Source organism: Hirundo rustica, chromosome 5 (genome assembly GCF_015227805.2).
Source record: "Hirundo rustica isolate bHirRus1 chromosome 5, bHirRus1.pri.v3, whole genome shotgun sequence".
Classification (NCBI taxonomy): domain Eukaryota; kingdom Metazoa; phylum Chordata; class Aves; order Passeriformes; family Hirundinidae; genus Hirundo; species Hirundo rustica.
Window position 1 is genome coordinate 1,227,586 of NC_053454.1, and position 25,668 is coordinate 1,253,253.

Consider the following 25,668-nt stretch of genomic DNA (forward strand, 5'->3'; position numbering starts at 1 on the left):
GTTCTTTTCAGCAGCGCTGGCAAAGGGCTCCGAGCTCCGGGGGCGCCGTGCCTGGTGCCAGCCCCGGCTCCGGTGGGGCACGGGGTGCCGAGGGTGTCCCGGGAGAGGAGAGGAGCATCCCCGGGAGCTGCCGCGTTCCCAGCGGGTTTTCCCCTCTCATTGCTCGTACTCTGAGAGCTGGCACACCGGGTAATCCAGGATGGGTTTCAGCTCCTTCTCCGCCTTCCTCACCGCCTCGTCTTCCTGCTCGTGGTTCCCGCTGCCGCCGCTCCCGGGCGGGGCCGGCCCGCGCCTCTCGCTGCGGCCCCAGCGCACGGTGACACCGGGAGCCAGCCGAGCCGAGGCCAGCCAGGGGTCACACAGCTCCGGCTGGGCCCTGGGGACCCTCCCGGGTCCCGGGATGATCTGCGGGGACCCCGACGGGATCAACCGCGACCGCGAGGCTGCCGACCGCGCCCGCTCGGGCTCGCCGGTCACGTCCACCACCTTCACCTCGGGCAGCACCCGGAGAGCGGCACCGCGGCGGGGGCCCGGCCTGGGCACCCCGGTGCCGCGGGAGGCTCTGCGCGGCTGCATCGGCGCCAGGCTGGGCCGGGCGGAGGGCGGCGGCGGTGGCGCTTGGTGGCCAACACTCGCCGTGCCCTCGGCGGACGCCTGTGCTGCCTGCGCTGGGGGCTCCGAGGGCGCGGCCGGCGGCGGGGCCCGGGGTCGGGGCGCGTCCAGCGGGGCCGGCCCGGGCCGCGGGGGCCGGGAGGGTCGGCGGCTCCTCCCGGGAGGCTTGGAGAGGATGCCACCCCTCGCGGGGTCCCGGGAGAGGCGGCGAACCCTCTCCGGGGACCGGGAAGCGACAGGCGGCTCCGGGGAGGGCGGCCCTGGCACGGGAGCGGCGATGTCGGCGCCGAGATCCTGAGCGGCCGCTGCGGCGGGGACCTGCCCGGGGGGGAAAAGGGACCCGCTGTGGGTGCGGCTGTCGGGGTCCCCCGGGGGGTGACCCGGTGTTGGTGACACCGGCTGTCCCAGGGCCCCGGAGCCGCTGGGGCTCGGCCCGAGGGGAGATCGGGGCTCGTCTCACCTGCTCCGGGGACACAGGGACAACCAGGACGGGGACAGTGTCGGGGACAGTGTCGGGACACACGAGCGGACTTTCAGCCTCGGCTGTCGCGGGGAGATCCTCGAACGAGCCCTGGCCGGGGGACAGAGGGCACCCGCTGTGGGTGACACCGCCAGTGCCGCGGCCCGGGCGGGTTCCGGGGGGATCGGCGAACGTCTCACCTCATCCGAGGACAGGGAGCTCTCGTCATCCACGAAGACCACCCCCCGTGTCCAGGAGTCCAGGGGACAGGTTTGGGGCTCCTCGTCCTCGCTCCAGACTCCGTCTCGTTCGGGCTCCGGGTCCCCCTCGAACGCCGGGTCCCCCTCGTCCCTCGCCAGGAACTTCCACTCAGCGACAAAGAGGATGGCGTCCCGCGCCCGCGACACCGTGAAGGGGACCCGCTGCGGAGACAGAGCTGAGACCCCGCAACTCCCGGAGCCCCCCGGGCCCCCCCAAATCGCGGGGGCAGCGGGGTTCTCTCACCTGCCGCGCCGCGGCCGCCAGCGCGCACTCGCTCAACACCCGCTCCAGGAGCTCGTCCAGGATGGGCCGCACGTCCAGCGGCTCCCTCGGCGGCGCCTCCCCATCCGGGCCCGGGCTGGGCTGGCGGGGGGTGCGCCCGGGGGTTTTGGGGGACCCCTTCTTGGCCTGCCGGGCCTGGCCTCGGGCCGACGTTCGTGACTTGTCCGCTTTGGATTTGGCGCCGGCTCCGCGGGATTTCCCTTTCTGAGCCGGCACAGAGAACCCCACAGCTGCCGCTGCCCGGGCGGGGCCAGCCCAGTGCGCCCCAGTATAGACCAGTACAGACCAGTACACCCCCACGCAACTCAGCGCAGCCCCAGGGTTCAGCCCAGTGCTCCCCAGTATAGACCAGTACAGACCAGTACACCCCCACAAAACTCAGCGCAGACCCAGGGTTCAGCCCAGTGCTCCCCAGTATAGACCAGTACAGACCAGTACACCCCCACGCAACTCAGTGCAGCCCCAGGGTTCAGCCCAGTGCTCCCCAGTATAGACCAGTACAGACCAGTACACCCCCACAAAACTCAGCGCAGCCCCAGGGTTCAGCCCAGTGCTCCCCAGTATAGACCAGTACAGACCAGTACACCCCCACAAAACTCAGCGCAGCCCCAGGGTTCAGCCCAGTGCTCCCCAGTATAGACCAGTACAGACCAGTACACCCCCACAAAACTCAGCGCAGCCCCAGGGTTCAGCCCAGTGCTCCCCAGTATAGACCAGTACAGACCAGTACACCCCCACGCAACTCAGCGCAGCCCCAGGGTTCAGCCCAGTGCTCCCCAGTATAGACCAGTACAGACCAGTACACCCCCACGCAACTCAGCGCAGCCCCAGGGTTCAGCCCAGTACAGCCCAGTATAGACCAGTACACCCCCACGCAGCTCAGCGTGGCCCCGAGGTTCATCCCAGTACAGCCCAGTGCACCCCAGTATAGACCAGTACAGACCAGTACACCCCCACGCAGCTCAGCGTGGCCCCGGGGTTCATCCCAGTACAGCCCAGTGCGCCCCAGTATAGACCAGTACACCCCCACACAGCTCAGTGTGGCCCCGGGGTTCATCCCAGTACAGCCCAGTGCGCCCCAGTATAGACCAGTACACCCCCACACAGCGCAGTGCGGGCCTGGGGTTCATCCCAGTACATCCCACTACAGCCCAGTACAGCTCAGTACATTCCAGTACAGCCCAGCGCACCCCAGCATGGCTCCTCAGCTCATCCCAGTACATCCCAGCCCACCCCAGCATGGCCCCCCAGGTTATCCCAGTACATCCCAGTACAGCCCAGCCCAGCCCACCCCACCATGGCCCCCCGGCTCACTCCAGTATATCCCAGTATACTCTAATATATCCCAGTACATTCCAGTACATCCCAGCCCACCCCACCATGGCCCCCCAGCTTACCCCAGTATATCCCAGTACATCCCAGCCCACCTCAACACGGCTCCTCAGATCATCCCAGTACAGCCCAGTGCATCCCAGTACATCACAGCCCACCCCACCATGGCCCCCCAGTATATCCCAGTACACTGCAATATAACCCAGTATACTCCAGTATACTCTAATACATCCCAGTACATTCCAGTGCATCCCAGTCCACCCCAGAATGGCCCCCCAGGTCATCCCAGTATACCCCAGTGCATCCCAGTACATCACAGCCCACCCCACCATGGCCCCCCACTTTCCCCAGTATACCCCAGCTTACCCCAGTATACTCCAATACACCCCAACTCCCCACATCCTCTCGCTCCTCCCAGCTACCACCGGCCCCTTTGCCCCGCTTTGCCGCCTCCCAGTCCCTCCCAGTTCTCCCAGTCCCTCCCAGTTCTCCCAGTCCCACCTCGGCCATCCCGCCCCCTTTTGGCGTCGCGGGTTCCACGGCAACGTGACGTCGTCACTGCGCGCCGCGCGTCTTTACGTCATCACGCCGCGACGCGTCTCCATGGCGGCGGCGAGCACCGGGTGAGCGGGGAGGGGGAGAGGGGAAACCGGGGGGCGCTGAGGGGGAACCGGCGTCGGGGAGCGCGGCACGGGCAGGGCGGGGGGCTCGGGGAGGGCCCGGGAGCTGGGGCTGGGGCTGGGGTGGGGGTCCCGGGAGGAGCAGCTGGGGCCGGGGGTTGTGGGGGGCCCTGGGAGGGGAGAGGGGGGGATCTGCCCCCAGGCCCCTGGAGCTCTCCGGACCCCCTGGAGCTGCTCTCGGCTCCCTGGATCTGCCCTTCCCTGTCTGGATCCAGCGATGGACCCACATCAGCCCCCCTGCATCCACCCCTGGACCCACATCAGCGCCTCTGGCCCCACATCAGCCCCCTTGGGCCCATCCCTGGCCCCATATCAACCCCTCTGGTTCCATCCCCGGACCCACATCCGCCCCTCTGGACCCACATCCACCCCCCTGGATCATCCCTGGCCCCATATCAGCCCCTCTGGATTCACCCCTGACCCCACATCCGCCCCCCTGCATCCATCCCTGGCCCAACATCAGCCCCCCTGGATCCACCCCTGGACCCACATCAGCCCCTCTGGCCCCACACCAGCCCCTCTGCACCCATCCCTGGCCCCACATCAGCCCCTCTGGATCCATCCCTGGCCCCACACCAGCCCCCCTGCACCCACCCCTGGCCCCTCTTCAATCTGCCCCCATTCCCTCCCTGAACCACCCCCCCCACCCTCTCAGATCCTCTCCATCCCCCCAGAACCTCCCCGAACCCCCGACCCTTCGCTCTCCGCCCCCTCCCCGACCCCCCCGCTCGCCGTTCCCCCGCTCAGGCCGTACCGCCGGGAGCGGAGCCTGCCCCTGCGGAGCAGCGCCTCGGCCCTGTACAACAACCTGGCCGTGCTGTGCCCTCCCTCCCGGCCCCCGACCTTCGGAGCCGTGCACGCCACCGCCCTCAGCCTGCTGGGCGGCGAGGGGCCCCCCCGGCAGCTGCAGGTCCGCGGGGGGGGCTCGGCGCTCAGCACCCCCCTGCTCACGCAGGTGAGCGGAGCCTCGGCCCGGCTCCTCCCGGTACCGGGGCCATGGCCCCCAAAACGGGGCCGGGGGAGCCCAGGACGTGCGGTGGTGGGTTGTGGGGAGGGGAAAGGAGCCCCCTCAGGGGTCTGGGGGGGTTCTGGGGGTCCCCCTCGAGCCCAGCAAGGGACTCGTCTGTGGGGATATCAAACACACCTGGGGCACGGGGAATGCCCCCCCCCAGGAGAGGGGTTGAGGGGTTCTGCCATGAGAGGAGGGGTCTGGGGGAGATCTGGGGCCTCCAGGAGGAGATCTGGGGGCTCCTGGTCAAGGAGGAGGGGTCTGGGGGCTCCTGTTTCAGGAGGAGGGGTCTGGGATGCTGCAGGAGGAGATTTGGGGGCTCTTATTCCAGGAGGAGGCTTTGAGGGGCTCCAAGGGGAGATGTGGGGGCTCCTGGTCAGGGAGGAGGGGTCTGGGGGGGCTCCTGTTTCAGGAGGAGGGTTTGGGGGACTCCAGGGGGAGATTTGGGGGATCTTGTTCCAGGGGGAGGGATTTGGGGGGGCTGCAGAATGAGGTTTGGGGGCTCTTGTTCCACGGGGATGGTTTGGGGGGCTCTAGGTGGAGATTTGGGAGCTCCCGGGGGAGATTTGGGGGAGCCAGGTCTAGGAGGACGGGTCTGGGGGGCTCCTGTTTCAGGAGACGGGTTTGGTGGACTCCAGGTGGAGATTTGGGGGATCTTGTTCCAGGAATAGGAGTTTGGGGGGCTCCAGGGGAAGATTTGGGGGATCTTGTTCCAGGAGTAGGAGTTGGGGGGGCTCCAGGGGGAGATTTGAGAGCCCCAGGTGGAGATCTGGGGGCTCTTGTTCCAGGAGTAGGAGTCTGGGGGACTCCAGGAGGAGTTTGGGGGTCTCCAGGAGGATTTGGGAGCCTTCAGGAGGGGATTTTTGTGGGGGTGCTCCAGGAGGAGTTTTGGGGTCTCCAAGAGGAGATTTGGAGGCTCTTGCTCCAGGGGTAGGAGTTTGGGGGGGGGGTGCGGGTGGAGATGTGGGGGGCTCCAGGGGGAGATTTGGGGGCTGCTGTTCCAGGGGGAGGAGTCTGGAGGTCTCCAGGAGGAGGCTTCGGGAGCCTTCAGGACGGGATTTTGGGGGCTCTCCAGGAGAAGAACCGCAGGAGCTGGGGTTGCAGGGAGGTTTTTTTGGGGTGGGTCCCCTGGGTGCCCCCCTCTCCCGGCCCGCTCTGTCCCTGCCAGGCCGCGTGGTGCGAGCTCCCGTCGCGGGTGCTGCTGGTGCTCACCTCGCAGCGCGGGGTCCAGGTGAGCGCTGGGGCGGGGGGTGAGCGTGCCGGGGCTCCCGGGGTGTCCCCCTGTCCCCCCCCGCCCCCGGCGTGTCCCAGCCTGTCCCTCCGTGCCAGATGTACGATTCCGACGGCTCCACCATGGTGTTCTGGCACGCCCTGGACGTCCCGGAGCAGCCGGCAGGTGAATCCCCGGGAGAGCCCCCGGATCGCCCGGCGCTGCCACCGCTGACCGCGTCCCCAAGTGCCACTTCCACAGGGCCGGGAAATCCCTTCAGGCGTCTGAAGGAATTTCACTCCGCTCCGCCCCTGCCGGGTGGAGCTCTTTCCAGGAAGGATTTTTTTCCCAGTATCCAACCTAAACCTCCCGTGGCACAGCTCGGGGCTGTTCCCTCTCATCCTGTCCCTGTCCCCCGGCTGTCCCCTCCTGTCAGGATCCCTGATCCCCCTTTTCTCCAGGTTGAGCCCCTTCCCCAGCTCCCTCAGCCTCTCCCGGTGCTCCAGCCCCTTCCCCAGCCCCGTTCCCTGGATATCCTCAACATCATCTTGTGACAGGTGCCACGAGTCACCAGCCCCGTGGCAGGACTGACCCTGTCACCGAGGTCCGTCCCTGCCCCAGTGACACAGAGCTGTTCCCTTCCAGCACATTCCGTGTTCGCCCGAGGCATCGCCGCAGCCGGCGGCCGCTTCGTCTGCGTGGGTGAGCCCGGGGGGCGCGGAGGGGGCGGCGGCCCCGGGCTGGCCCGGCCCCACTGACCCCCCCCGACCCCACAGGGACATCCTTTGGGGCCGTGCTGGTGTTTGACATCCCCCCGAAAGGGACCAACGTGACGCTGAGCGAGGTCCTGGAGCAGCACCGGGATCCCGTCACCGACATCGCCGCCGAGCAGGGCCAGGCCCCGGTACGGGAGCATCCCGGGCTGCTCCAAACCCCGTGCAGCCTGGCCTGGGACACTTCCAGGGATCCAGGGGCAGCCACAGCTTCTCTGGGCACCCTGTGCCAGGGCCTGCTCACCCTCACAGCCAGGAATTCCTTCCCAAAATCCCACCCAAATCTCCCCACCCTTGTTTTGTCGCTCCCGTCCTTTGTCCCAAAATTCCTCCCGTCTCTCCTGGAACCTCAGCAGGCACTGGAAGCTCCCGGGGCAGGTCCCTGCAGACTCACCAGCCCGTTTCCTCCCACTCAGCACTTTCCCCGATGAATCACTGAACTTTCCTTGCTCTGGCATCCCCAAGGAATTCATCCCCCGGAACCCGTTCCCGAGCTGCTGTGTCACCGTGGGGACGCGGAGCTCTGGTGTCACCTCCCCTCCTCGCACACCCCCTGCGCTTTGCTCCGCCAGTGCCTGAGGCTGCCCAGGGCTGCACTGGGACATTCCCAGGGCCGGGAGGAGCCGGGCTATCCTCAGGGAGGGAGGGGTGCCCCGGTTCTTCCTCGAAATCCACCCTCGGCGTGGCAGCGCGGGCGAATACGGACGAGTTCCGACGGAGCCGCTCCGGCCGGGATCCGTCAGCACTTCGGGAGCTGTTCCAGCTTGTCCTGCCGCCCCCGGGGCAGCCCCGGAGCCAGGGCAGTGCCCCGGAGCCAGGGCAGTGCCCCTGAGCCAGGGCAGTGCCCCTGAGCCCTCTGTCCCCACAGGACGGGGCTGGGGACCTGGTGACGGCCGATGACTCGGGGACCCTCTGCCTCTGGAGCAGCGGGGAGGAGTTCACCCTGCTGGGGGTGATCCCGGGATCTGGGTGAGCCCCGGGGGTCCCGCAGGGCGGTGGGCGCCAGGGAGGGACGCCCTGGAGGTGGTGACACGTGTCCCCTGTGCCCAGCTCCACGTGCTCCTCGGTGAGGCTGTGGAACGGGATCGTGGCTGCGGGCTATGGCGACGGGCAGATCCGGCTGTGGGAAGCGGGCTCGGGGCGGATCCGTGCCCAGGTGAGCGCCCACGCCCGCTGGATCTACGCGCTCGACCTGGCCCCGCTCACCGGCAAGGTACGGAGGGGACGGGGGCTCCTACCTGGTGTCACACCCGGAATCACACCCAAAATCACACCGGGTGTCACACCCGAAATCACACCTGGTGTCACACTCGGCCTCCCACGCTGACATCCTGCCTGAAATCCCAACCTGGCATCCCACCCCGACATCCCAGCTGGCACTCCAGCCTGAAATCCCAACCTGGCATCCCACCCTGACATCCCAGCTGGCGTTCCAGCCTGAAATCCCAACCTGGCATTGCACCCTGACATCCCAGCTGGCGTTCCAACCTGGCATTGCACCCCGACATCCCAGCTGGCATTCCAGCCTGAAATCCCAACCTAGCATTGCACCCTGACATCCCAGCTGGCGTTCCAGCCTGAAATCCCAACCTGGCATCCCACCCCAGTGTCCCATCCTGCCCCATGGCAGTGCCACCTCCGTGGTGTCCCCACGGTCCCTCCGCTCCCCTCAGCTGCTGTCGGGTGCGGAGGATTCCTTTGTCCACGTCTGGGAGCTCAGCAGGAACCCGGACACCGACGACATCGAGGTGAGTCCGGGCCTGGGGCGTGGGACTCGGAGCCACAGCTGCTCCCTGGGGAATGGGGACCTGGCTGGGGACGGGGACGCGGCCCTTGGAGCCGCCGCGGAAATCTGGGAGCCGCGCACGGATCCGCTCCCGCCGCAGATCCAGCACTGCCACGCCGAGCGCGTGACGGACACGCAGGTTTGTGGCGCCCGGTTCTGTGACCCCGCCGGGGACACCTTCGCCGTCACGGGCTACGACCTGAGCGAGATCCTCTGCTACGGCTCCGTCTGAGCCGGGAGCGCCGGGAACGCCGGGAACACCGGGAATACCGCGGCCGTGGGTGAGGGGTGAGCACAGACCCCGCTCCGGCTCCGTGGGGGGAGCCCGGCCTGGATCCCCCCCGAGGGCTGGGAGTTGCTCCGGCTCCACCACCCCGAGGGGATCCTCCCATGGCTCCCAGCGGCTCCGGGATCCTCCCGTGGCCTCCCGCCCTTCCCGGAGGGCGGCGTGGCTGGGAACGGAGCCGGCTCAGACGGGAGGATCCCGGGGAAACCTGCGCTACGTGCTGGGAGAGCCCCGAGCCCAGCCCGGCGTGCCGGGGTGCAGCGCCCGCCGGCCGCGGCTGCTGGGGAGGGGAAAAAAGGGGGGAGAGGGAGGCCAGGGGGACCGGGGGGGATCCTGCATCCCAACCCCTCACAGGATCCCCGATCCCCGTGGGATGCTGCAGTCCCATGGCCGCTGGCCAGATGTTTGAGGGCCCAGCTGTGCTCCGGGGCTGGAAACAGCAGCAGCAGCTGCAGCCGGACCCCAGGGACGCCCCCAGGTCCCCCCCAGCCCGTCCCTGATCCCCCCCCCCCATGGGAGCTGAGGTGACCCCGGGCCCTGCGAGGCCGGGAGGGGGGAATGGGGGGGTCCAGCCCTGGAGCCGGGGGGGCTCAGCCTGGGACAGACCCTGAGGTGGGGGAAACCCCCTCGGCCCCTCCTGCCCTGCCCCATCCATAAATAACCCCCCCACCTCGGGTGACCCACTCGCGTCCCCCCAATGTGTGGGTCAGGCCCCCCCACTTCTGATCCCTGCCCCTATGTGCTCTGTACCCCCCAAAAATAAATAAATTCATCCCAGCGAAGCCCCCCCCGTGTCACTCCTTCCTGCGGGGTAGGGGGGGGGAGAGCGCTCGCGATTTTTGGGGGGCCCAGCAGAGTCAGGCTCCGTTAAAAAAGCTTTATTAAAGGTTAAAACAGCCGCTGCTGAAGTTGGGGGGCCCCGAGACTGGGATTGAGGGGGGGGGGCCCGCTGTGCTCCTGGGGTAAAAAAGTGTAAAAACGGTTGTGCAGTTCAGCCCGGGGTGGGGCGGGACACAGCCCGGGGACAGGGACAATGCCACCCCCCTCCTCGGGGACAGGGACAGTGCCACGCCCCCGGGGACAGGGACAACGCCACCACCCTGGGGACAGGGACAATGCCACCCCCCCCCGGGGACATGGACAATGCCCCCCCCCCCACCCCGGGGACATGGACAATGCCCCTCTCCCCCGGGGACAGGGACAATGCCACCCCCCCCGGGGACAGGGACAATGCCACCCCACCCCGGCGACAGGGACAAGGGCCCCCCCCGGGACAGGGACAAGGCCACGCCCCCGGGGACAGGGACAACGCCACCCCCCCGGGACACAGCCCGGGGCCGGGGGGGGCCCGTCCAAGGCACAGAGATGAGCCGGGGGCTCTCGCAGCCACACAAGCACCCAAGGGACCCCTCCCCGCGCCCACCCCCCACCCACCCCGCCCCGCTCACAGCTTGGCCCCCCCACCCCACGGCGGGGGGGGGGAGAAAATACAGCACCAGAGAGCCCTACGGGGGTGGGGACCCCCCAGAAAAGAAAAGGGGGAGCGGCAGAGCCCCCGCTCCCTGCGCACCCCAAATACTGCTCGGTCAGAGGTAGCACCAGCGTTGGCCGGGGCCGGGGGGGCTCTGCCGGGGGGAGGGGGCTCAGCGCGGCCCCTCCCCACCCCGCCGGGGAAAGGCACGGTGGGACCGGGGGGCTGCGACCCGGCAGAGCCTGTAAACAGCCGGGGTGGGGGGTAAACAAGCCCTTGGGGGACCCCCACCCCTGCCAAGACCCCTGGATCGGTGGTGGGGGTCCCAGGGTCCAGCCCCTCTGTTTGGTGTGGGATCCCTGGAGCTGAGTGTGGGGGTCCTGAGCCCCTCAGCCCAGCACAGGGACCCCCAGCCCTTCATGGCAGCCCTGGGCCCAAGCCCCCCACCCGACACAGGGACCCCCAGCCCAGCCGAGCCCCCCAGCCCTTTATAAAAGCCCCAGACCCTCACTCCACACAGGGACCCCCAGCCCAGCTGAGCCCCCCAGTCAAGTGTGAGGGGTCCCGGGGCTGAGACCCTCAGCTCATAACGAGAGCCCCCAGCCCAACCAAGCACCCCAGCCCCGAGCCCCCCACTCACCACAGGGACCCCCAGCCCCATGTGGGGATCCCGAGGCTGAACCCCCGCTCATCACGGGGGCTCCCAGCCCTCCCTCGCCCCCCAACCCCACTCGGGGGTCCCCTCCCCGAGCCCCCTCGCTCAGGACACGGAGGGCGAGGGTCTCCAGAAGCACCACTTGCTGCGGGGGTGCTGCTTGCGCTGCAGCTGCTCCTCGCGCTCCCGCTCCTTCTTGGAGCGCAGGTACAGATCCTCCTCCTTCAGGTACCACACCGGCGGCCAGCGGTGCCGCTCGAAGTGCGCCTGGTTCTCTGCGGGGACACCCCGGGGCTCAGGGAGCGGCGGGGACCCCCTCCCTTGCCCCGTGTCCCCCCGACCCCCGTCCCGCCCGGAGCCCACCCCATACCTGGGGACATGAATTTCATCTCTCGCGGGAAGCGGCGGCACACGCGGTTGTAGTTGGTGCAGATGTAGTGCAGGCACCAGGCCGCCAGCTGCCGGGCGTTGTGGAACTGCGGGGAAAGGAGGATTTGGGGCGGGGTCACCCCGGGAATCTCTTTGCCACCCCCCCCCTCTCCCGGGGGTCTCGGTGCCCTCCAGCCCCCCCCCACCCCGTACCTGCGTCATCTCCAGGTAGATGATGACCTGCTCGTCGATCTCCACGCGCTGCATGAAGGCTCGGAGCAGCTCGTCCACGGCGTATTGCTCTGGGAGATGGGGTGGGAAACGGGGCCGGGGCCGGGGGGGGTCACACAGCGGGGACGTGACCCCCGGGACCCGCCCCGCCGCTTACATAAGGACGGCGAGTGACACACGGGGACGATCGATCCGGCCCCGGGGGTATCGGCGGGTGACGTCAGGGGATGCGGGGAGCGAGGGGGGGGTCTCACCGGTGAGCGCCTGCAGCCGCGGCAGGCACAGGCGGTCCGTGAGGATGAGCAGCTCCATGGCGTCCAGCTCGGGCGTGGGGGTGAAGACCCCCGTGTAGAGGAAGTCGAGGACGGCGCGGAGGCAGGCGCAGTTGGTGCCGGGCAGCGACACCTGCGGGATCAGGGAGGGGGAGGGTTTGAGGGGCAGCTCAGAGACACCCCCAAAAGGGGTCGGGGGAAAGGGGGACCCTCCTGGCAGCTGGCACGGCAGCTCCAGCCCTGGAATAGCCCCACAAGCCAGCACAGCCCTCCTGACCCAGATTTCCCCTCTGCAAGAGCGAAGCGGGACATTGGGCCAGGGGGTGCGAGCAGCCCCCCGAGCCCGGCCGAGGATGCCCTCCCTGCCCCACAGAGCCACGGGGGCCCTGCCGGCCCCCACCTCGTCGGCGTAGCTCTCGCGGAAGCCCCCGCGGAACATGGCCCTCATCCAGTCGCAGCCGGCGATGAGCAGCGGCTTGTGCGCCGGCACGGCCCCGTCGTCCACGCGGAACACCACGTCTGGGGACAGGGGACGGCTCAGCACGGGGACGGCCACCCCTCAGATAGCCCCTGTCCCCCTCAGCCCAGGGACAGCCACCCCTCGGACACTGCAGGTCAGGGACGGCCACCCCCTGACCAGCACTGCCTTGGGACAAGAATCCCTTGGATTAGGACATCCCTTCCATGGGGACAGCCACCCCTCAGACACCACTGCCTTGGGACAAGAATCCCTTGGATTAGGACATCCCTTCCATGGGGACAGCCACCCCTCAGACACCCCTGCCTTGGGACAAGAATCCCTTGGATTAGGACATCCTTTCCATGGGGACAGCCACCCCCTGACCACCACTGCCTTGGGGACAAGAATCCCTTGGATTAGGACATCCTTTCCATGGGGACAGCCACCCCCTGACCACCACTGCCTTGGGACAAGAATCCCTTGGATTAGGACATCTCTTCCATGGGGACAGCCACACCCTGACCACCACTGCCTTGGGGACAAGAATCCCTTGGATTAGGACATCCCTTCCATGGGGACAGCCACCCCCTGACCAGCACTGCCTTGGGGACAAGAATCCCTTGGATTAGGACATCCCTTCCATGGGGACAGCCACCCCTCAGACACCACTGCCTTGGGGACAAGAATCCCTTGGATTAGGACATCTCTTCCATGGGGACAGCCACCCCTCAGACACCACTGCCTTGGGGACAAGAATCCCTTGGATTTGGACATCCCTTCCATGGGGACAGCCACCCCTCAGACACCACTGCCTTGGGGACAAGAATCCCTTGGATTAGGACATCCTTTCCATGGGGACAGCCACCCCTCAGACACAACTGCCTTGGGGACAATCACCCCTTGGTCACCCAGACCCAGAGCTGCCACTCCACCTCCACGACTGACTGGGACAAGGCCTCCAGGACCCCAGACTCCAACGGCCTCAGTGGTGGCAGCGGCTCGGGGTGACCACAGCACCCTGGCACCACGAGAAGGTGCCACCACCCGGAGGGGACGGTGGCGACCCTCCCGCCCCCACAGCCCCCCCATCCCCGCCCCTTCTACCTGCGAAGACGCCCTTGGCCAGGCACTCCTTGACGCGGTTGGCGCGGCGCACGTGGAAGGCCTTGGTGATCTCCTGGTTCATGAAGCTCTCCTGGTTGAGCTCGTTGGCCACCATCATGCGCAGGTCGAACACCTCCAGCAGCTCGGCCACCGCGCCCACCTGCCGCAGGTCGCCGTGGGGCCGCTCCAGCTCGCCCGTGTACAAATATTCCAGCACGGCGCGGAGCGGCTCCGGCCGCACGCCCCGGTCCATGGCCACCACCGCCATCCTCCGCTCCCGCCCCGCCACCGGGTCGGCCACCAGCTCCCAGCGCAGGCTCAGGAAGCCGCGGCCCCACGACGACAGCTCGCGGCTCGCCCCGTCCCCTTCGCCGAGGGTCTCGGGCGGCCCCTCCAGCGCGAAGAGGTCGTAGAAGCGGGAGCAGGCGGTGGCCAGGTAGACGCGGTGCGCGAAGACGCGGTGGCCGCCCTGCAGCTGGAAGACGACGTCGGCGCAGAGCGGGGCTCGGAAGAGCGCGGCCGGGCCCCCCCCCAGGCCGGGGGGAGCGTCGGGCACCTGGATGAGGGGCGGCGGGGGCTTGGGGGGCAGGAAGGGCGCCTGCAGCAGCGGGCGCTGCATCTTGCGCAGGTGGGACTTCCAGAACTGCAGGTGGCGGCGGGACACGAGCGCGGCGCGGATGGCGTTGTCGAACACGTCCTTGACGCCGAACTGGGCCACCACGCTGGTCTCGTAGTACGGCACCCCCAGCTCCTGCGCCACCTCGTGCCCCCGCTCCGGAGGAAGGATGTCCGAGGGCTTGATGGGCCTGGGGGGGCACGGACGGGGCTGAGGAGGGAGCCCAGGGCAGCCCCTGCTCATCCCGAGGAGGCTGGGAGGCCTCATCCCCATCCCAGGGGGAATCTCCCTAATTTGGGGGTGCCTGGAGGGGAGGCCCCAACCCAGGGGTGCTACCCAACAAGCGCCGCCAGAAGGCCCTGCCCCACGGGGGGACCACACCCCCCGTGAGATGACACCCCCCGACCTGGGGGTCCCCATAGCAGCAGAGGGAGGGCTCCCCATTTTAACGGCACCGGGGTGTCCCCGTCCCCTTGGAGCTGGGCGGTGACATTTTTGGGGGGGCTCACTTGGCCAGCGGCCGGCGGGCGCGGTTGACGGCGTCCAGGTCGGCGTAGCGCAGGTCCAGCTGGCAGCCCACCAGCACGATGGGGGTGCGGGGGCAGAAGTGCTTGATCTCGGGGTACCACATGGTCTTCACGTGCCGCAGCGAGTTGGGGTTGGCCAGCGAGAAGCAGAGCACCACCACGTCCGACCTGCGCGGGGAGGAGCGGGAGCAGGAGCGGCAGGGCAGCGCTGCCCCGGTGCCACCCCGCTGTCACTCGGGCGTCACCAGCCCCGCCCCAGAGCACCGGTCACCGTCCCCAAACAGCCTCAGGACCCCCTGAGAGCCCCAGAGCCACGGGAATCCCACAGATCCCCCGCAGACACACGAACCCCTGGGAACCCCACGGCCTCCGGGAGCCCCGGGACAGGGGACAGGAGGGACCTGGCTTCGGGTCACCACCATCGGCCGAGTCGGGGGCTGCCCCAGCTTGGACCGTGGTGCTCCCAGCCCCGGAGCACCCACGGGGGGGTGCCTGGGTGGGTGCCAGCCCCCACGCCGGGGGCACGGCACGCCTGCTGTCCCCAGTCCCGTCCCCACCGTGGGGCGGCCACTGCCATCCCAGCCCGGCCCCAGGGGGTTTAAGGTGCCAGGGGACACGGAGGGGTGCCAGGGGACACACGATGGGCGCCAGCACCCCCAAGTCCCCGGAGCAGCCGCGTGGCCACGGGCCCGGGTTGTTTTTAGTCCGTGCCGGGACGGGACGTGACCGGGAGGCGCCGCTGGAGCCGGGCCCGTGTTCCAGACCAAGATAGCCACCACCAGCCCCCCCCGGGGCCCCCGGCCAGCCCCGGGGCCACCGCGGGCCGTGGCGAACCGGCCCCCCAGGACCGGGGGGGCTCCCCACCCGCGGGGCCCGGCCGTGGCTCGGGAAGATTAGAGGTGCCGCGGGGCTGGCACCGGGCGGCAGCGATAAGAGCCCGGACGTGCCGGCGGCCACGGGGACCGGCTGTTTACAACCGGAGGGCCACGGGAGGTCCGGGGGGGGGCCCTCCTGCGGCCAGGCCAGCGCCCCCCGGGAAGGGTTCCCGCACCAGAACAGCCCCCCTGGAGCCGCCCCCCACCCACGGCTCCGGAGCGGCCGGGTCCCTGCTCGGGGCGGCGGCTTTGGGGGGTGCGGTGTTGGGGTCAGGGTGCCCCCAAAGCTGTCCACGGAGGGGCACGGGGGCAGTCCCGCTGCTCCGCGAGGGCTTGGGGTGCCGGAGCTGCTCCCCGGGCGCTGGCAGGAGCCCAAGGGGCTCCTTTGGCTCTGTGCATCCCGGGATGGGCAGGGCTGGCGGTCGGGGTGCTGGGGGTGGGGGCTGGGCTGCCGGTGACAGGAGCTGGCGTGGCGGCGGGGGTCTGGGGGGTGCCGGTGGCGGGGGTCAGGGGTGGGGTTCCGGCGGCGGGTCGCGGTCCCACCTGCCATAGGCGAAGCGCCGGTCTTTGTCGTGGTCCCCGAAGGTGTCCCAGAGGCGCAGGGAAACGCTGACCTCGTCCACCACATCCCGGGAGCGCTCCAGCACCTGCCGGCACCGGGAACGGCACCATCACCCCCCGCCCTGCCCGGAACCACCAGTACCGCCCCGGTGTGCCCCCGCCACCCCCTCCCGGTTCCCTCCTCGGTGTCCCTCGTGGCACCGGACGCTCCCGGGTACTCGGGACCCCCTGTTTCTCCCCCCCCCGTCCCCGGTGCCCCTCGGTAGCGCCTCTCCCGCCGGGTGTCCGGCCGTGCCCGGCGGTGCCCCCCGCCCTCACCTCCTGGCAGACGCGGTACTGGTCGATGGCCCACACGGTGGGCACGTGCGTGGCCAGCAGCCGGTACTGGCTCAGCGTGGCGTTGCAGGCGCGGGCGCAGATCAGCCGCGTCTTGCCCACCGCGTTGTCGCCCACCACCACGCACTTGATGGTCTCGACGTTGGGCCGCTCGTAGTCCACGTCGGGGTCCATGGGGGCGCGGGGGGGGGGGCCCCGGGCAGCGGAGCGGCCCCGCTCAGCGCCCCCCGCCCGGACCCGGCCCGTTACCGACACCCGCCCCGCCCGCCCCGCCCCGCCCCTCCCCGCCCCGCGGCCAATCGGCGCGCGCCGCCGCGACACGCCCCGCCCCGCCCCGCCAATCGCGCGCGGCGCGGCCCGGCCGGGACACGCCCCCCGCCGCCCCGCCCCGCGCGCGGACAAAGGAGCGCCGCCAGGGGGCGCCGCGCCGCCACGTGACGGCACGGCCCCCTCGGGGCCCCGCCCACCCCGCGGGGAGGCCACGCCCACTAGGCGGGTCGATGGGACACGCCCCTATGTGGGGTCACGCCCATGGGGCGGGGTCAATGGGACACGCCTCTAGATTAGGCCACGCCCACGGGGGGCGCGGGGGGGGGGCGCCGGGGTCGCGACACCAGCGATACCAGCGATAACTGTGACAGCGGCGACACCAGCTACAGCAGTGACAGCGGCGATACCAGTGACAGCGGCGACAGCAGTGACAACAGTGACAGCAGCGATACCAGCGATAACCGTGACAGCAGTGACAGCAGCGATACCAGCGATAACTGTGACAGCAGTGACAGCAGCGACACCAGCGATAACTGTGACAGCAGTGACACCAGCTACAGCAGTGACAGCAGCGATACCAGTGACAGCGGCGACAGCAGCAAAACCAGTGACAGCAGCGATACCAGTGATAATCGTGACAGCAGTGACAGCAGCGACACCAGCGATAACTGTGACAGCAGCGATACCAGTGATAACCGTGACAGCAGTGACAGCAGCGACACCAGCGATAACTGTGACAGCGGTGACACCAGCTACAGCAGTGACAGCAGCGATACCAGTGACAGCGGCGATACCAGCGATAACCGTGACAGCAGTGACAGCAGCGACAGTAGTGACAGCAGTGGCATCAGTGGCACCAGTGGCACCAGTGACATTAGCGGCACGCACCAGGGAAACCGGTGACGCCAGTAATCCCAGTGACACCAGTAAAACCGGTGACACCTGTAAAACCAGCAACACCGGTTACACCAGCAAAACCAATGACAGCAGTGACAGCAGTAAAACAAGTGACATCAGTGACAGTGACAGCAATGGCAGCAATGACACCAGTAAAACCAGTGACACCAGTGTCACCTGTTAAACCAGCAACACCGGTTACACCAGCAAAACCAGTGACAGCAGTGACAGCAGTGACAGCAGTGACAGCGGTAAAACCAGTGACACCAGTGGTACCAGCAAAACCAGTAAAACCAGTGACACCAGTGACACCAGTAAGAGTGACACCGGTAAAAAGTAACACCAGGTGACACCAGTGACACCAGTGACACCAGTGACACCAGTGACACCAGTGACACCAGTGACACCAGTGACCCGAGGACAGAGGGTGACAGGGCTCGCCACACACTGGGCTGGGCGTGTCGCTGGGCCCAAGATCCCATTTTCCAGCATTTTTTTTCCTCCCTGGGGATTTGGGATTTTTCAGTCGCCGTGCCCAAATAAGGGAACGATGGGAGAGGCTTTGGGACAGCAGCCGTGTGGGGCCGGGCCGGGCCAGACGCTGCACTGGGAATGTCCCCGAGACACCCCTGCCACCACCTTCATGGTCGAGGGGGACTTGGTGACTCACCCAGACCCCCCAAAATCCCATTCCCTGGTGGAGGGAAAGGACAGAGGGGACAGAAGGGGGAAGGGAGACACGCCCCTCTCTGGATGCTGGCACAGCACCCGGATCCCAGTCCAGGATCCCAGCCCAGCGCCCACATTCCAGGGCGGGATCTCACCCCAGCCCAGGATCCCAGCCCAGCACCCACACCCCAGTCTGGGACCCTCGTCCTGGTGTGAGATCCTGGCACCGCAGCCGCATTCCAGCGCCGGAGCCGGGCACAGGTCCCAGCGCGGACTCCTGGGACCTGCCCCACATCCTGGTGTGACATCCACGTCCTGCTGCGGGATCCTGGGACCTCCACACGTGTTCCAGCGTGGGATCCTGGAACCTGCACCCACGGCACGGCATGGGAATCTGGGACAGCACCCTCATCCCAGTACAGGATCCCCATCCCGGTACTGGATCCCCATCCCGGTACCGGATCCCCATCCCAGTACAGGATCCCCATCCTGGTACTGGATCCCCATCCCGGTACCGGATCCCCATCCCAGTACAGGACCCTCATCCCAGTACAGGATCCTCATCCCGGTACAGGATCCTCATCCCGGTACAGGACCCTCATCCCAATACAGGACCCTCATCCCGGAACAGGGACCCTCATCCCGGTACAGGACCCTCATCCCGGAACGGGGACCCTCATCCCAGTACAGGAACCTCATCCCGGTACTGGATCCCCATCCTGGTACCAGATCCCCATCCCGGTGCGGGACCATGTCCCGGTACCGGATCCCCATCCTGGTACCGGATCCCCATCCCGGTGCGGGACCATGTCCCGGTGCAGGACCCAGGCCCGGCACCCCCGGTCCCAGCGCTCCCCGCGCCGCCCGTCCCGTGCCGGTGCCTCCCGGCCGCTCCCGCCCCCGCCCCGCCCGGTGCCGCCCGTGGGCGGTGGAAAGTGCCGGGGGGGTGGCGGGGAAGGGAGGGAGGGGCGGGAGCAGGGCGGCGGCGGCGGCCCCGGGATCGGGCTCGGGATCGGCCCCGGGATCGGGATGGCGGGGCCGGGGCTGGAGCGGTACCGGCTGGCGCTGCTGGCGGCGCGGGAGGACGTGGGGAACCCCCGGGCTGGGACCGACTGGTGAGAATGGGAGAGCGGCGAACACCGGGGGAGGGAACGAGAGCCCGGGAACGGAGAGCGGGAATGGGGACGGAAGGGAGAACCGGGAACAGGGCACCGGGAATGAGGAGCCGGCACAGGGAACCGGGGGCGGGAACGGAAGAGAGGAGCAAGACCGGGAACGGGCGCTGGGACACAGGACCGGGAACTGGAGCAGGCGCCGGCACGGGCCAGGGCGGGGGGGCGGGCCGAGAGGCACCGGCACCGGGACGGGGGCTCCGGGGCGCACCGGGGTCTCGGCCGGGGGGTGCCGGTCCCCCGGGGACTCCCAGGAGTGAGCCGCGCTGGGAACCGGGAGTCTCAGCCGGTCTCGCCCCGTCCCGCCCGGTCCCTCCCGGTGCCGCCGGGCTGGGAGCGGCGCCGCCGCCCGGGGCGGGGGCACGCCGGGCCCGGGAGGGATTGCGGTAACGGGGAGCACCCCGGGGTGCGGTAAGGGGGGTTCTGCCCGGCTGCACCGGGGGAACGCGGCTCCCGGGACGGCTCCGGGCTGGGGGTCCCGGGCTGGTCCCAGTTCGGTGCCGCTGTCGCCCAAAACCCCGATCCCGGGGTGGGGGGGAGACGGCACCGGGGCTCATCGGCCTCTCGGCCCCCAGCGTCACGGGACCGCTCGTCACCGTGGCCACTGGCCACCGGGGCATTGCCCTCTGTCCCCGGAGCGCGGCTGGACCCGCTCCAGCGCCGGCTCCTCCCGGCGCCCGCCCCGCCGCGTGCCGGGCTCTGTCCCGCCATGTGGCGCCGCAGCCTGTCGCGACATGCCGCGACATGCGTGACGTGCCCCCGCCGCGCCGTGCTCCACGCGTGCCGCCGGAGCCGTGCCCGGCCGCGTCCCGCGTGCGCCCCGAACCGGAGCCACGCGGGAACAAAGAGGGGCAGAGCCGCTGGAAATGCCCGGGGAGGGGAGGGTCCCGCCGGGATGGGGCCCCCGTGAGCCCACCCAGGCCCGGGCGGGGGGTCCCGGCACCCCCGCATGGAGCGGGGGGGGGGTCGCCGGGGGGGCCGTGCAGCTCCGGCGCTTCCCACATTCCCATTGTCCCGGGGGCGGATGCTGCCGGCGGCATTTCCATGAATTCATCCCAAGCTGGTGGCACGGGGGAACTCGGGGGGTGCCCAAGCCTGGCAGGTCCCCCACTTTATGTGACACCAGCTCTGACCCCCCCGCCCTGACCCCCCCTTCTCCCCCCCAGGGCCGTCTTTGGCTATGAGAAGCACCACGACCTCAAGCTCCTGGATTCCGGAGGTACCGGGAGCGACGCTGCCGGGGAGTTTTGGGGGGGAGGGGTCCCCCCGAGTCCCCCGGTACCCGCTCTGACCCCCCCCCCTCCTTACAGCCGGGGGGCCGGATGAGCTCGCTGGAAAATTCTCCGCTGCCAGCGTCATGTACGGGCTGTGCCGGGTCCCCGATCCCGGTTCCGGCACCCCCAGGATTGTCCTTATCAGCTGGGTGAGTGCGGGGGGGCAGCTCGGGGGGGACCCCCGGATGGGACCCCCTCGGGGCTGAGCCATGGGTGCTGTGCCAGGTGGGGGAAAAGGTGCCGGACTCGCAGCGGGCGGCGTGCGCCGGGCACCTGCCGGCCATCCGGAACTTCTTCAGGGTGAGCGGCGGGCGCCGAGCCCTCGGGGGGTGCTGGGGGGGGGTGTTTCGGGGTCCCCACCGCCCTATATTCCCCATTCCTGCCCTCTCTGTCTCCCCCATCCCGCCGCCCCGACCTTTGCCTGTGCCCGGGCGCATTCCTGGCGCTGCTGACTCAGCCGCCGCTTTCCCAGTGCTCCCAGTCTTGGCCGCCGTGCCGGAGCTGTGGTTGGGATCCCTGCCCCCCCTATCCCGTCCTGACGAGGGGGGTGTCCCTCCCGCCCCATCCCCCGGAACAGCTTCCGGTGATCTGTCTGGCTCCGGGGGTCTGGATCCTGCCCCACATCTGGATCCGGCCCCACATCTGACACGGGAATCGTGCCGAGGTCCCCCGGGGGGCGCGGATCCCCGCGGGGGCTGGGCCGTGGGAGGCGTGACGCGGTGCCGTCCTTGTCCCGTCCCGGTGGCAGGAGGCCACGGCCGTGATCAGCGCCCGCCGCTCCGAGGAGGTGACGCTGGAGGGGCTGCGCCGAGTGCTGGCGCGGCTGGAGCCCCCCGCCCCTCGCCCTCCCAGGAGGACCCCCCAGGACCCCCCGGAGCGGGTGGTGAGTGGGGGTCTCGCTGCGGCGATGGCCCTGCGGGAACGGGGAAAGCACCTGGGGGGCGGTGGGGGGCTTGCTCCCCCTTCCCGGGGGTGTTGGGGGGTTCTGGGAACTCTGACCCCCCCCGTGCTCCCCAGGGAACCAACTACCGCAAGACCAACCCGGCACTGGAGCTGCAGCGCACCCAGCGCGATTCCTTCTGGGAACAGGCTGAGGTGAGGGGTCGGGGGCGCTGGGGAAGGGCTGGGGGGTCCTCAGGGTTCCCCGGTATCCCGAGGTTGCTGCCTCGGGCTGGGGTTTCCCAGAGGCTGAGCATAGGGGTCCCGGTGTGGGTCCCGGTCCCGGTGTGGGGGTGCTTTGGGGTCCCAGTCGCAGAGCCGGGGTCTGTGGGGGTCCCGGTGCCGATACCAGGGGGTGTCACAGTCCCAGCGCCGAGACCGAGGGGGTTCTGGTGCCAGTGCCGGTGGGCAGGTCGGTGGGGTCCTGGTGCCGGTGCCGAGGCTGGGAGTGTCCCACCGTGAAGTTTGGCGGGGTCACAGTCCCGGTGTCGGCTCCCTGTGCCGGTACCAACGGCAGTGGGATCCCAGCGCCGCTCCTGGCGCCGGGGCGGGTACATTCCCGGTTCCCGGTGCCACCCCGGTGCTTGCGCAGCGCGAGGAGCAGCAGCGGAAGGAGCAGGAGCGGCAGCGGGAGCGGGAGCAGCGGCGGCGCTGGGAGCGGGAGCGCATGGAGGAGGAGCGGCTGCAGGCGGCGGAGCGGGAGCGGAGGCTGCAGGAGCGGGAGCGGCTCATCGAGGAGCGGCGGTGAGGGGCAGCTCTGGGCTCCATCCCTGTCCCAGCCTCGTGTCCCCATCCCTGTCCCACCACGTGTTCCCATCCCTGTCCCAGCCCCGTGTCCCCATCCCTGTCCCAGCCCCGTGTCCCCATCCCTGTCCCATCCTCGTGACTCCATCCCCATCCCAGCCCCGTGTCCCCATCCCTGTCCCAGCCCCGTGTCCCCATCCCTGTCCCATCCTCGTGACTCCATCCCCATCCCAGCCCTGTGTCCCCATCCCCGTCCCAGCCCCGTGTTCCCATCGCTGTGTCCCCATCCCATCCCATCCCATCCCATCCCATCCCATCCCATCCCATCCCATCCCATCCCATCCCATCCCATCCCATCCCAACCCCGTGTTCCCATCTCTCTCCCATCCCCGTGTCCCCATCCCCGGGTCCCCATCCGGGTCCCCATCTCCGTGTCCCCATCTCCGTGTCCCCATCCCCGTGTCCCCATCCCCGTGTTCCCATCCCCGTCCCATCCCCGTGTCCCCATCCCCGTGTTCCCATCCCCGTGTCCCCATCCGTGTTCCCATCCCCGTGTCCCCATCCCATCCCATCCCATCCCCGTGTTCCCATCCCCGTCCCATCCTCGTGTCCTCCCGCAGTCAGGAGCAGGCGCGGCTGGACGCGGAGGAGCGGAGGAAGGAGCAGGAGCGATGGGTGAGCGGGAAGGGGGCGCAATGCGGGGGTCTCGGGGGGATCGGGGGACTCAGTCCCAGGAGATCCCGGGGCTTCATCCCAGCAGGATCCGGGGCGTTCATCCCAGGGAGATTCGGGGGGTTCATCTCGGGAAATCCCATCCCGGGGAATTCAGGGGATCCATCCCAGGGGGGGTCAGTCCCAGGGGATTCAGGGGGTCCATTCCGGGGGATTTGGGGGGTCTATCCTGGGAGTTCAATCCCAGGGGATTTGGGGGGTTCATCTCGGGAAATCCCATCCCAGGGGATTCAGAGGGGTCCATCCTGGGGGTCTTAATCCCAGGGGATTCGGGGGGCTCATCCCGGAGAGTCCCATCCCGGGGGATTCAGGGGATCCATCCAGGTGGGTCAATCCCAGGGGATTTGGGGGGATCCATCCCGGAGGATTCGGGGGGTTCATCTCTGGAAATCCCATCCCAGGGGATTCAGGCGGTCCATCCCAGGGGATTCGGGGGGTTCATCCCGGGGAGCCAATCCCAGGGGATTCCGGAATTCTCACCCCAGGGAGTTCCAGGTGTCTCTCCTGGGGGATCTAGAGGGCTCCATCCCAGGGGATGCGGGGTGCCCATCCTGCGGGATCCAGCGGGATGGAATACAGGGGGCTCGGTTTCAGGGGGATCCAGCCGGGGGGTGGGGGAATAACCGAGGGGGGTGTGAGGCCTCTATCCCAGGGGACCCAGGATCCATCCTGAGGGATCCAGGATCCCCCCTGAGTGATCCGCCTTTCCCCTCGCGTCCCGCAGGAGCAGCAGCAGCGGGAGCAGGAGGCGGCGGAGCGGGAGCGCGGGGGTCGCACCGGGGTCAGCGGGACGGCGGCCGTGAGTGCCGGGAGCGGGTCCCCTCCTGTCCCCGGCTCGCAGGGCGGCCGGCCCTGCCCTGGTGCCGCTCCTGACCCCCCGCTCCCGCAGGAAGCCGCCATCCTTGTCTCCCAGCGCACCCAGAACCCCCGGGAATTCTTTCGGCAGCGGGAGCGCTCGGGCTCCACGTCCGCATCCCCCCTGCCCGGCGGCACCCCCGGTAGGCGCCATGGAAGGGTTGGGGGGCACGGGGGGCTCTGGGGGTTCCCTGCTGACCCCCCCCGTGCCCGCCAGGTGCCCGCCGGCCTTTCCTGCGGTACCAGCGCAGCCTGACGGAGTCCGCCTTCATCTTCCGCCGGCCGGAGCCCCCCCGGACCCCCCCGCCCGGAGCCTCCAGCGGGGCATCGCCCCCCAGCCCCCGCCGGCCGCCACCCCCTCTGCCCCCCGGCCCCATGGGGACAGGGACCCCTCAGGGTGTCGCCGCAGGGACCCCCGCCAGCCCCGTGGGGACAGGGACCCCTCAGGGTGTCGCCGCAGGGACCCCCGCCAGCCCCATGGGCACAGGGACCCCTCAGGGTGTCACCGCAGGGACCCCCGCCAGCCCCGTGGGGAGGGGCTCCCCTCCCTCGGCCACCCTGGGGACCCCCCCCAGCCCGGCCCGAGCGGGGTCTCCCCATGCCACCAGTCCCGTGGGGATGGGGACCCCTCCCTGTGCCACCCCAAGGAGCCCCCCCAGCCCTGTGGTGACGGGCACCCCCCGATGTGCCACCTCTGGGACCCCCTCCGGCCCCATGGGAACGGGGACCCCTCCCTCCGCCGCCTTGGGGACCCCCAATTTTGCCACCACCAGGTCCGGGTCCCCCCCGGCCATGTCTGGGCCCCCTCCCAGCCCCCCCCGGATGGGGGTCCCTCCTGCTCTCTCTGGGTCAGGGTCTTCTGAAAGCACTTATGGGGTAGAGCCCCTCCCTCCTTCCAGCACTCCCGGCTTGGGGTCCCCCCCCAGGCACCCCCGGGATGAGGAGGGGTCCCTCCCGGACACTCCCCCCCTCCCCAGCCCCCCGGCATGGGAATCTCTGGGGCCACTGCTTGAGGATGTCCCCAGCCCACGGGAGGGGTCCCCAATACCCCCGGCCGTGCCCCCCCCGCCCAACCCCCCCCGCCCGCTGGAGGACCCCCAAGATTTGGGGCGCGATGGAATCGGGGGGCACGATGGGGGGCGCTGGGAGACCTCCTGGGAGCCGGGATCCCCCCCCGGGCAGGTACGGGGAAGGGCTGGGGGCGATTTGGGGCTTGGGGGAAATGTGGGGGGGGGGCGAGATGGGGTTCTGTGGGGCTGGGGGGTGACGGGAGGGGGCCTGGGGGCTGCGGGTTTTGGGGCTTGGGGGGTCAGGAGGGGGGCTGTGGGTCTCCTGGGGGTGGATAGACCCCTCATGTCCCCCCCAATTCCTGCAGGGGGATGAGCCCAGCGAGAACCTGGTCCTGCACAAAGCCACACCAGGTACCCCAAAAACTCCCCGGTAACCCCCCCCCCCAAATTACCCAACACCCCCAGACCCCCCCTCATCTCACCCCCACTCTCCCCCCAGGCTTCGCGCTGCTGCTGGCCCGTGACGCCCCCCACCCGCCGCTTTTGGGGGGCCCCAGCCCCCCCACCGAGGATGAGGACCTCTCCCCCCACGCTGTGTAGAGGGGGGGGGCGACCAGCACTTCTTTTTTTTATTTGGGGGGGTCCCCCCCTATGGCACCGCAGCCCCCAGGATGGACGCCCCCTCCCCACTCACCCCCCCAAGCACAGCCACCACCCCCCCACACACACTTGCACCCCCAAATGAGCAGCTTGGGGAGGGGGCAGCACCCCAAGACCACCCCCCCCCGCTGGTGGCAGCACAGGATGGGGGGGGCACGGACCCCCCCCAATCCCCCCCGAGCCGGGCACAGGGACCCCCACAGCCCCCCCCCAGTCCCACCCCCCAAAATCACACACAGCAGCTGTTAAATAAATTTTAATGCAAATTATTAGTGAAC

At 69.4% G+C, this 25,668-nt stretch overlaps 4 protein-coding genes across 4 annotated transcripts; 2 read left to right on the forward strand and 2 right to left on the reverse strand.

Annotated features, from left to right (window-relative positions):
* Positions 1-355: 355 nt before the first annotated feature.
* On the reverse strand, positions 356-3,553 carry C5H2orf81 (chromosome 5 C2orf81 homolog). The gene is made up of 6 exons (XM_040064123.1): positions 3,449-3,553; positions 1,577-1,819; positions 1,273-1,494; positions 1,073-1,183; positions 471-930; positions 356-405 (listed from the first exon to the last, which is right to left on the reverse strand). Exons 1-6 carry the CDS (start codon positions 3,455-3,457, stop codon positions 356-358), a joined length of 1,095 nt encoding a protein of 364 aa, XP_039920057.1. The 5' UTR covers positions 3,458-3,553.
* WDR54 (WD repeat domain 54) lies at positions 3,551-8,973 on the forward strand. Its single transcript, XM_040064661.2, has 10 exons — positions 3,551-3,570; positions 4,375-4,582; positions 5,805-5,867; positions 5,966-6,032; positions 6,492-6,548; positions 6,623-6,750; positions 7,488-7,588; positions 7,670-7,832; positions 8,293-8,367; positions 8,506-8,973. Exons 1-10 carry the CDS (start codon positions 3,551-3,553, stop codon positions 8,635-8,637), a joined length of 1,014 nt encoding a protein of 337 aa, XP_039920595.1. The 3' UTR covers positions 8,638-8,973.
* A 1,838-nt stretch (positions 8,974-10,811) lies between these two features.
* Positions 10,812-16,407, reverse strand: LOC120753453 (rho-related BTB domain-containing protein 2-like). The gene is made up of 9 exons (XM_040065696.2): positions 16,151-16,407; positions 15,815-15,918; positions 14,379-14,564; positions 13,254-14,059; positions 12,090-12,208; positions 11,672-11,822; positions 11,400-11,488; positions 11,188-11,293; positions 10,812-11,092 (listed from the first exon to the last, which is right to left on the reverse strand). Exons 1-9 carry the CDS (start codon positions 16,340-16,342, stop codon positions 10,923-10,925), a joined length of 1,923 nt encoding a protein of 640 aa, XP_039921630.1. The 5' UTR covers positions 16,343-16,407; the 3' UTR covers positions 10,812-10,922.
* A 2,586-nt stretch (positions 16,408-18,993) lies between these two features.
* LOC120753144 (drebrin-like) lies at positions 18,994-25,562 on the forward strand. The gene is made up of 14 exons (XM_040065103.2): positions 18,994-19,119; positions 20,343-20,395; positions 20,487-20,599; positions 20,676-20,750; positions 21,199-21,333; positions 21,468-21,545; positions 21,982-22,133; positions 22,754-22,808; positions 23,590-23,664; positions 23,755-23,863; positions 23,938-24,073; positions 24,281-24,902; positions 25,096-25,141; positions 25,230-25,562. The coding sequence occupies exons 1-14, from the start codon at positions 19,034-19,036 to the stop codon at positions 25,328-25,330; spliced, it is 1,836 nt and encodes a 611-aa protein (XP_039921037.1). The 5' UTR covers positions 18,994-19,033; the 3' UTR covers positions 25,331-25,562.
* Positions 25,563-25,668: the final 106 nt, after the last annotated feature.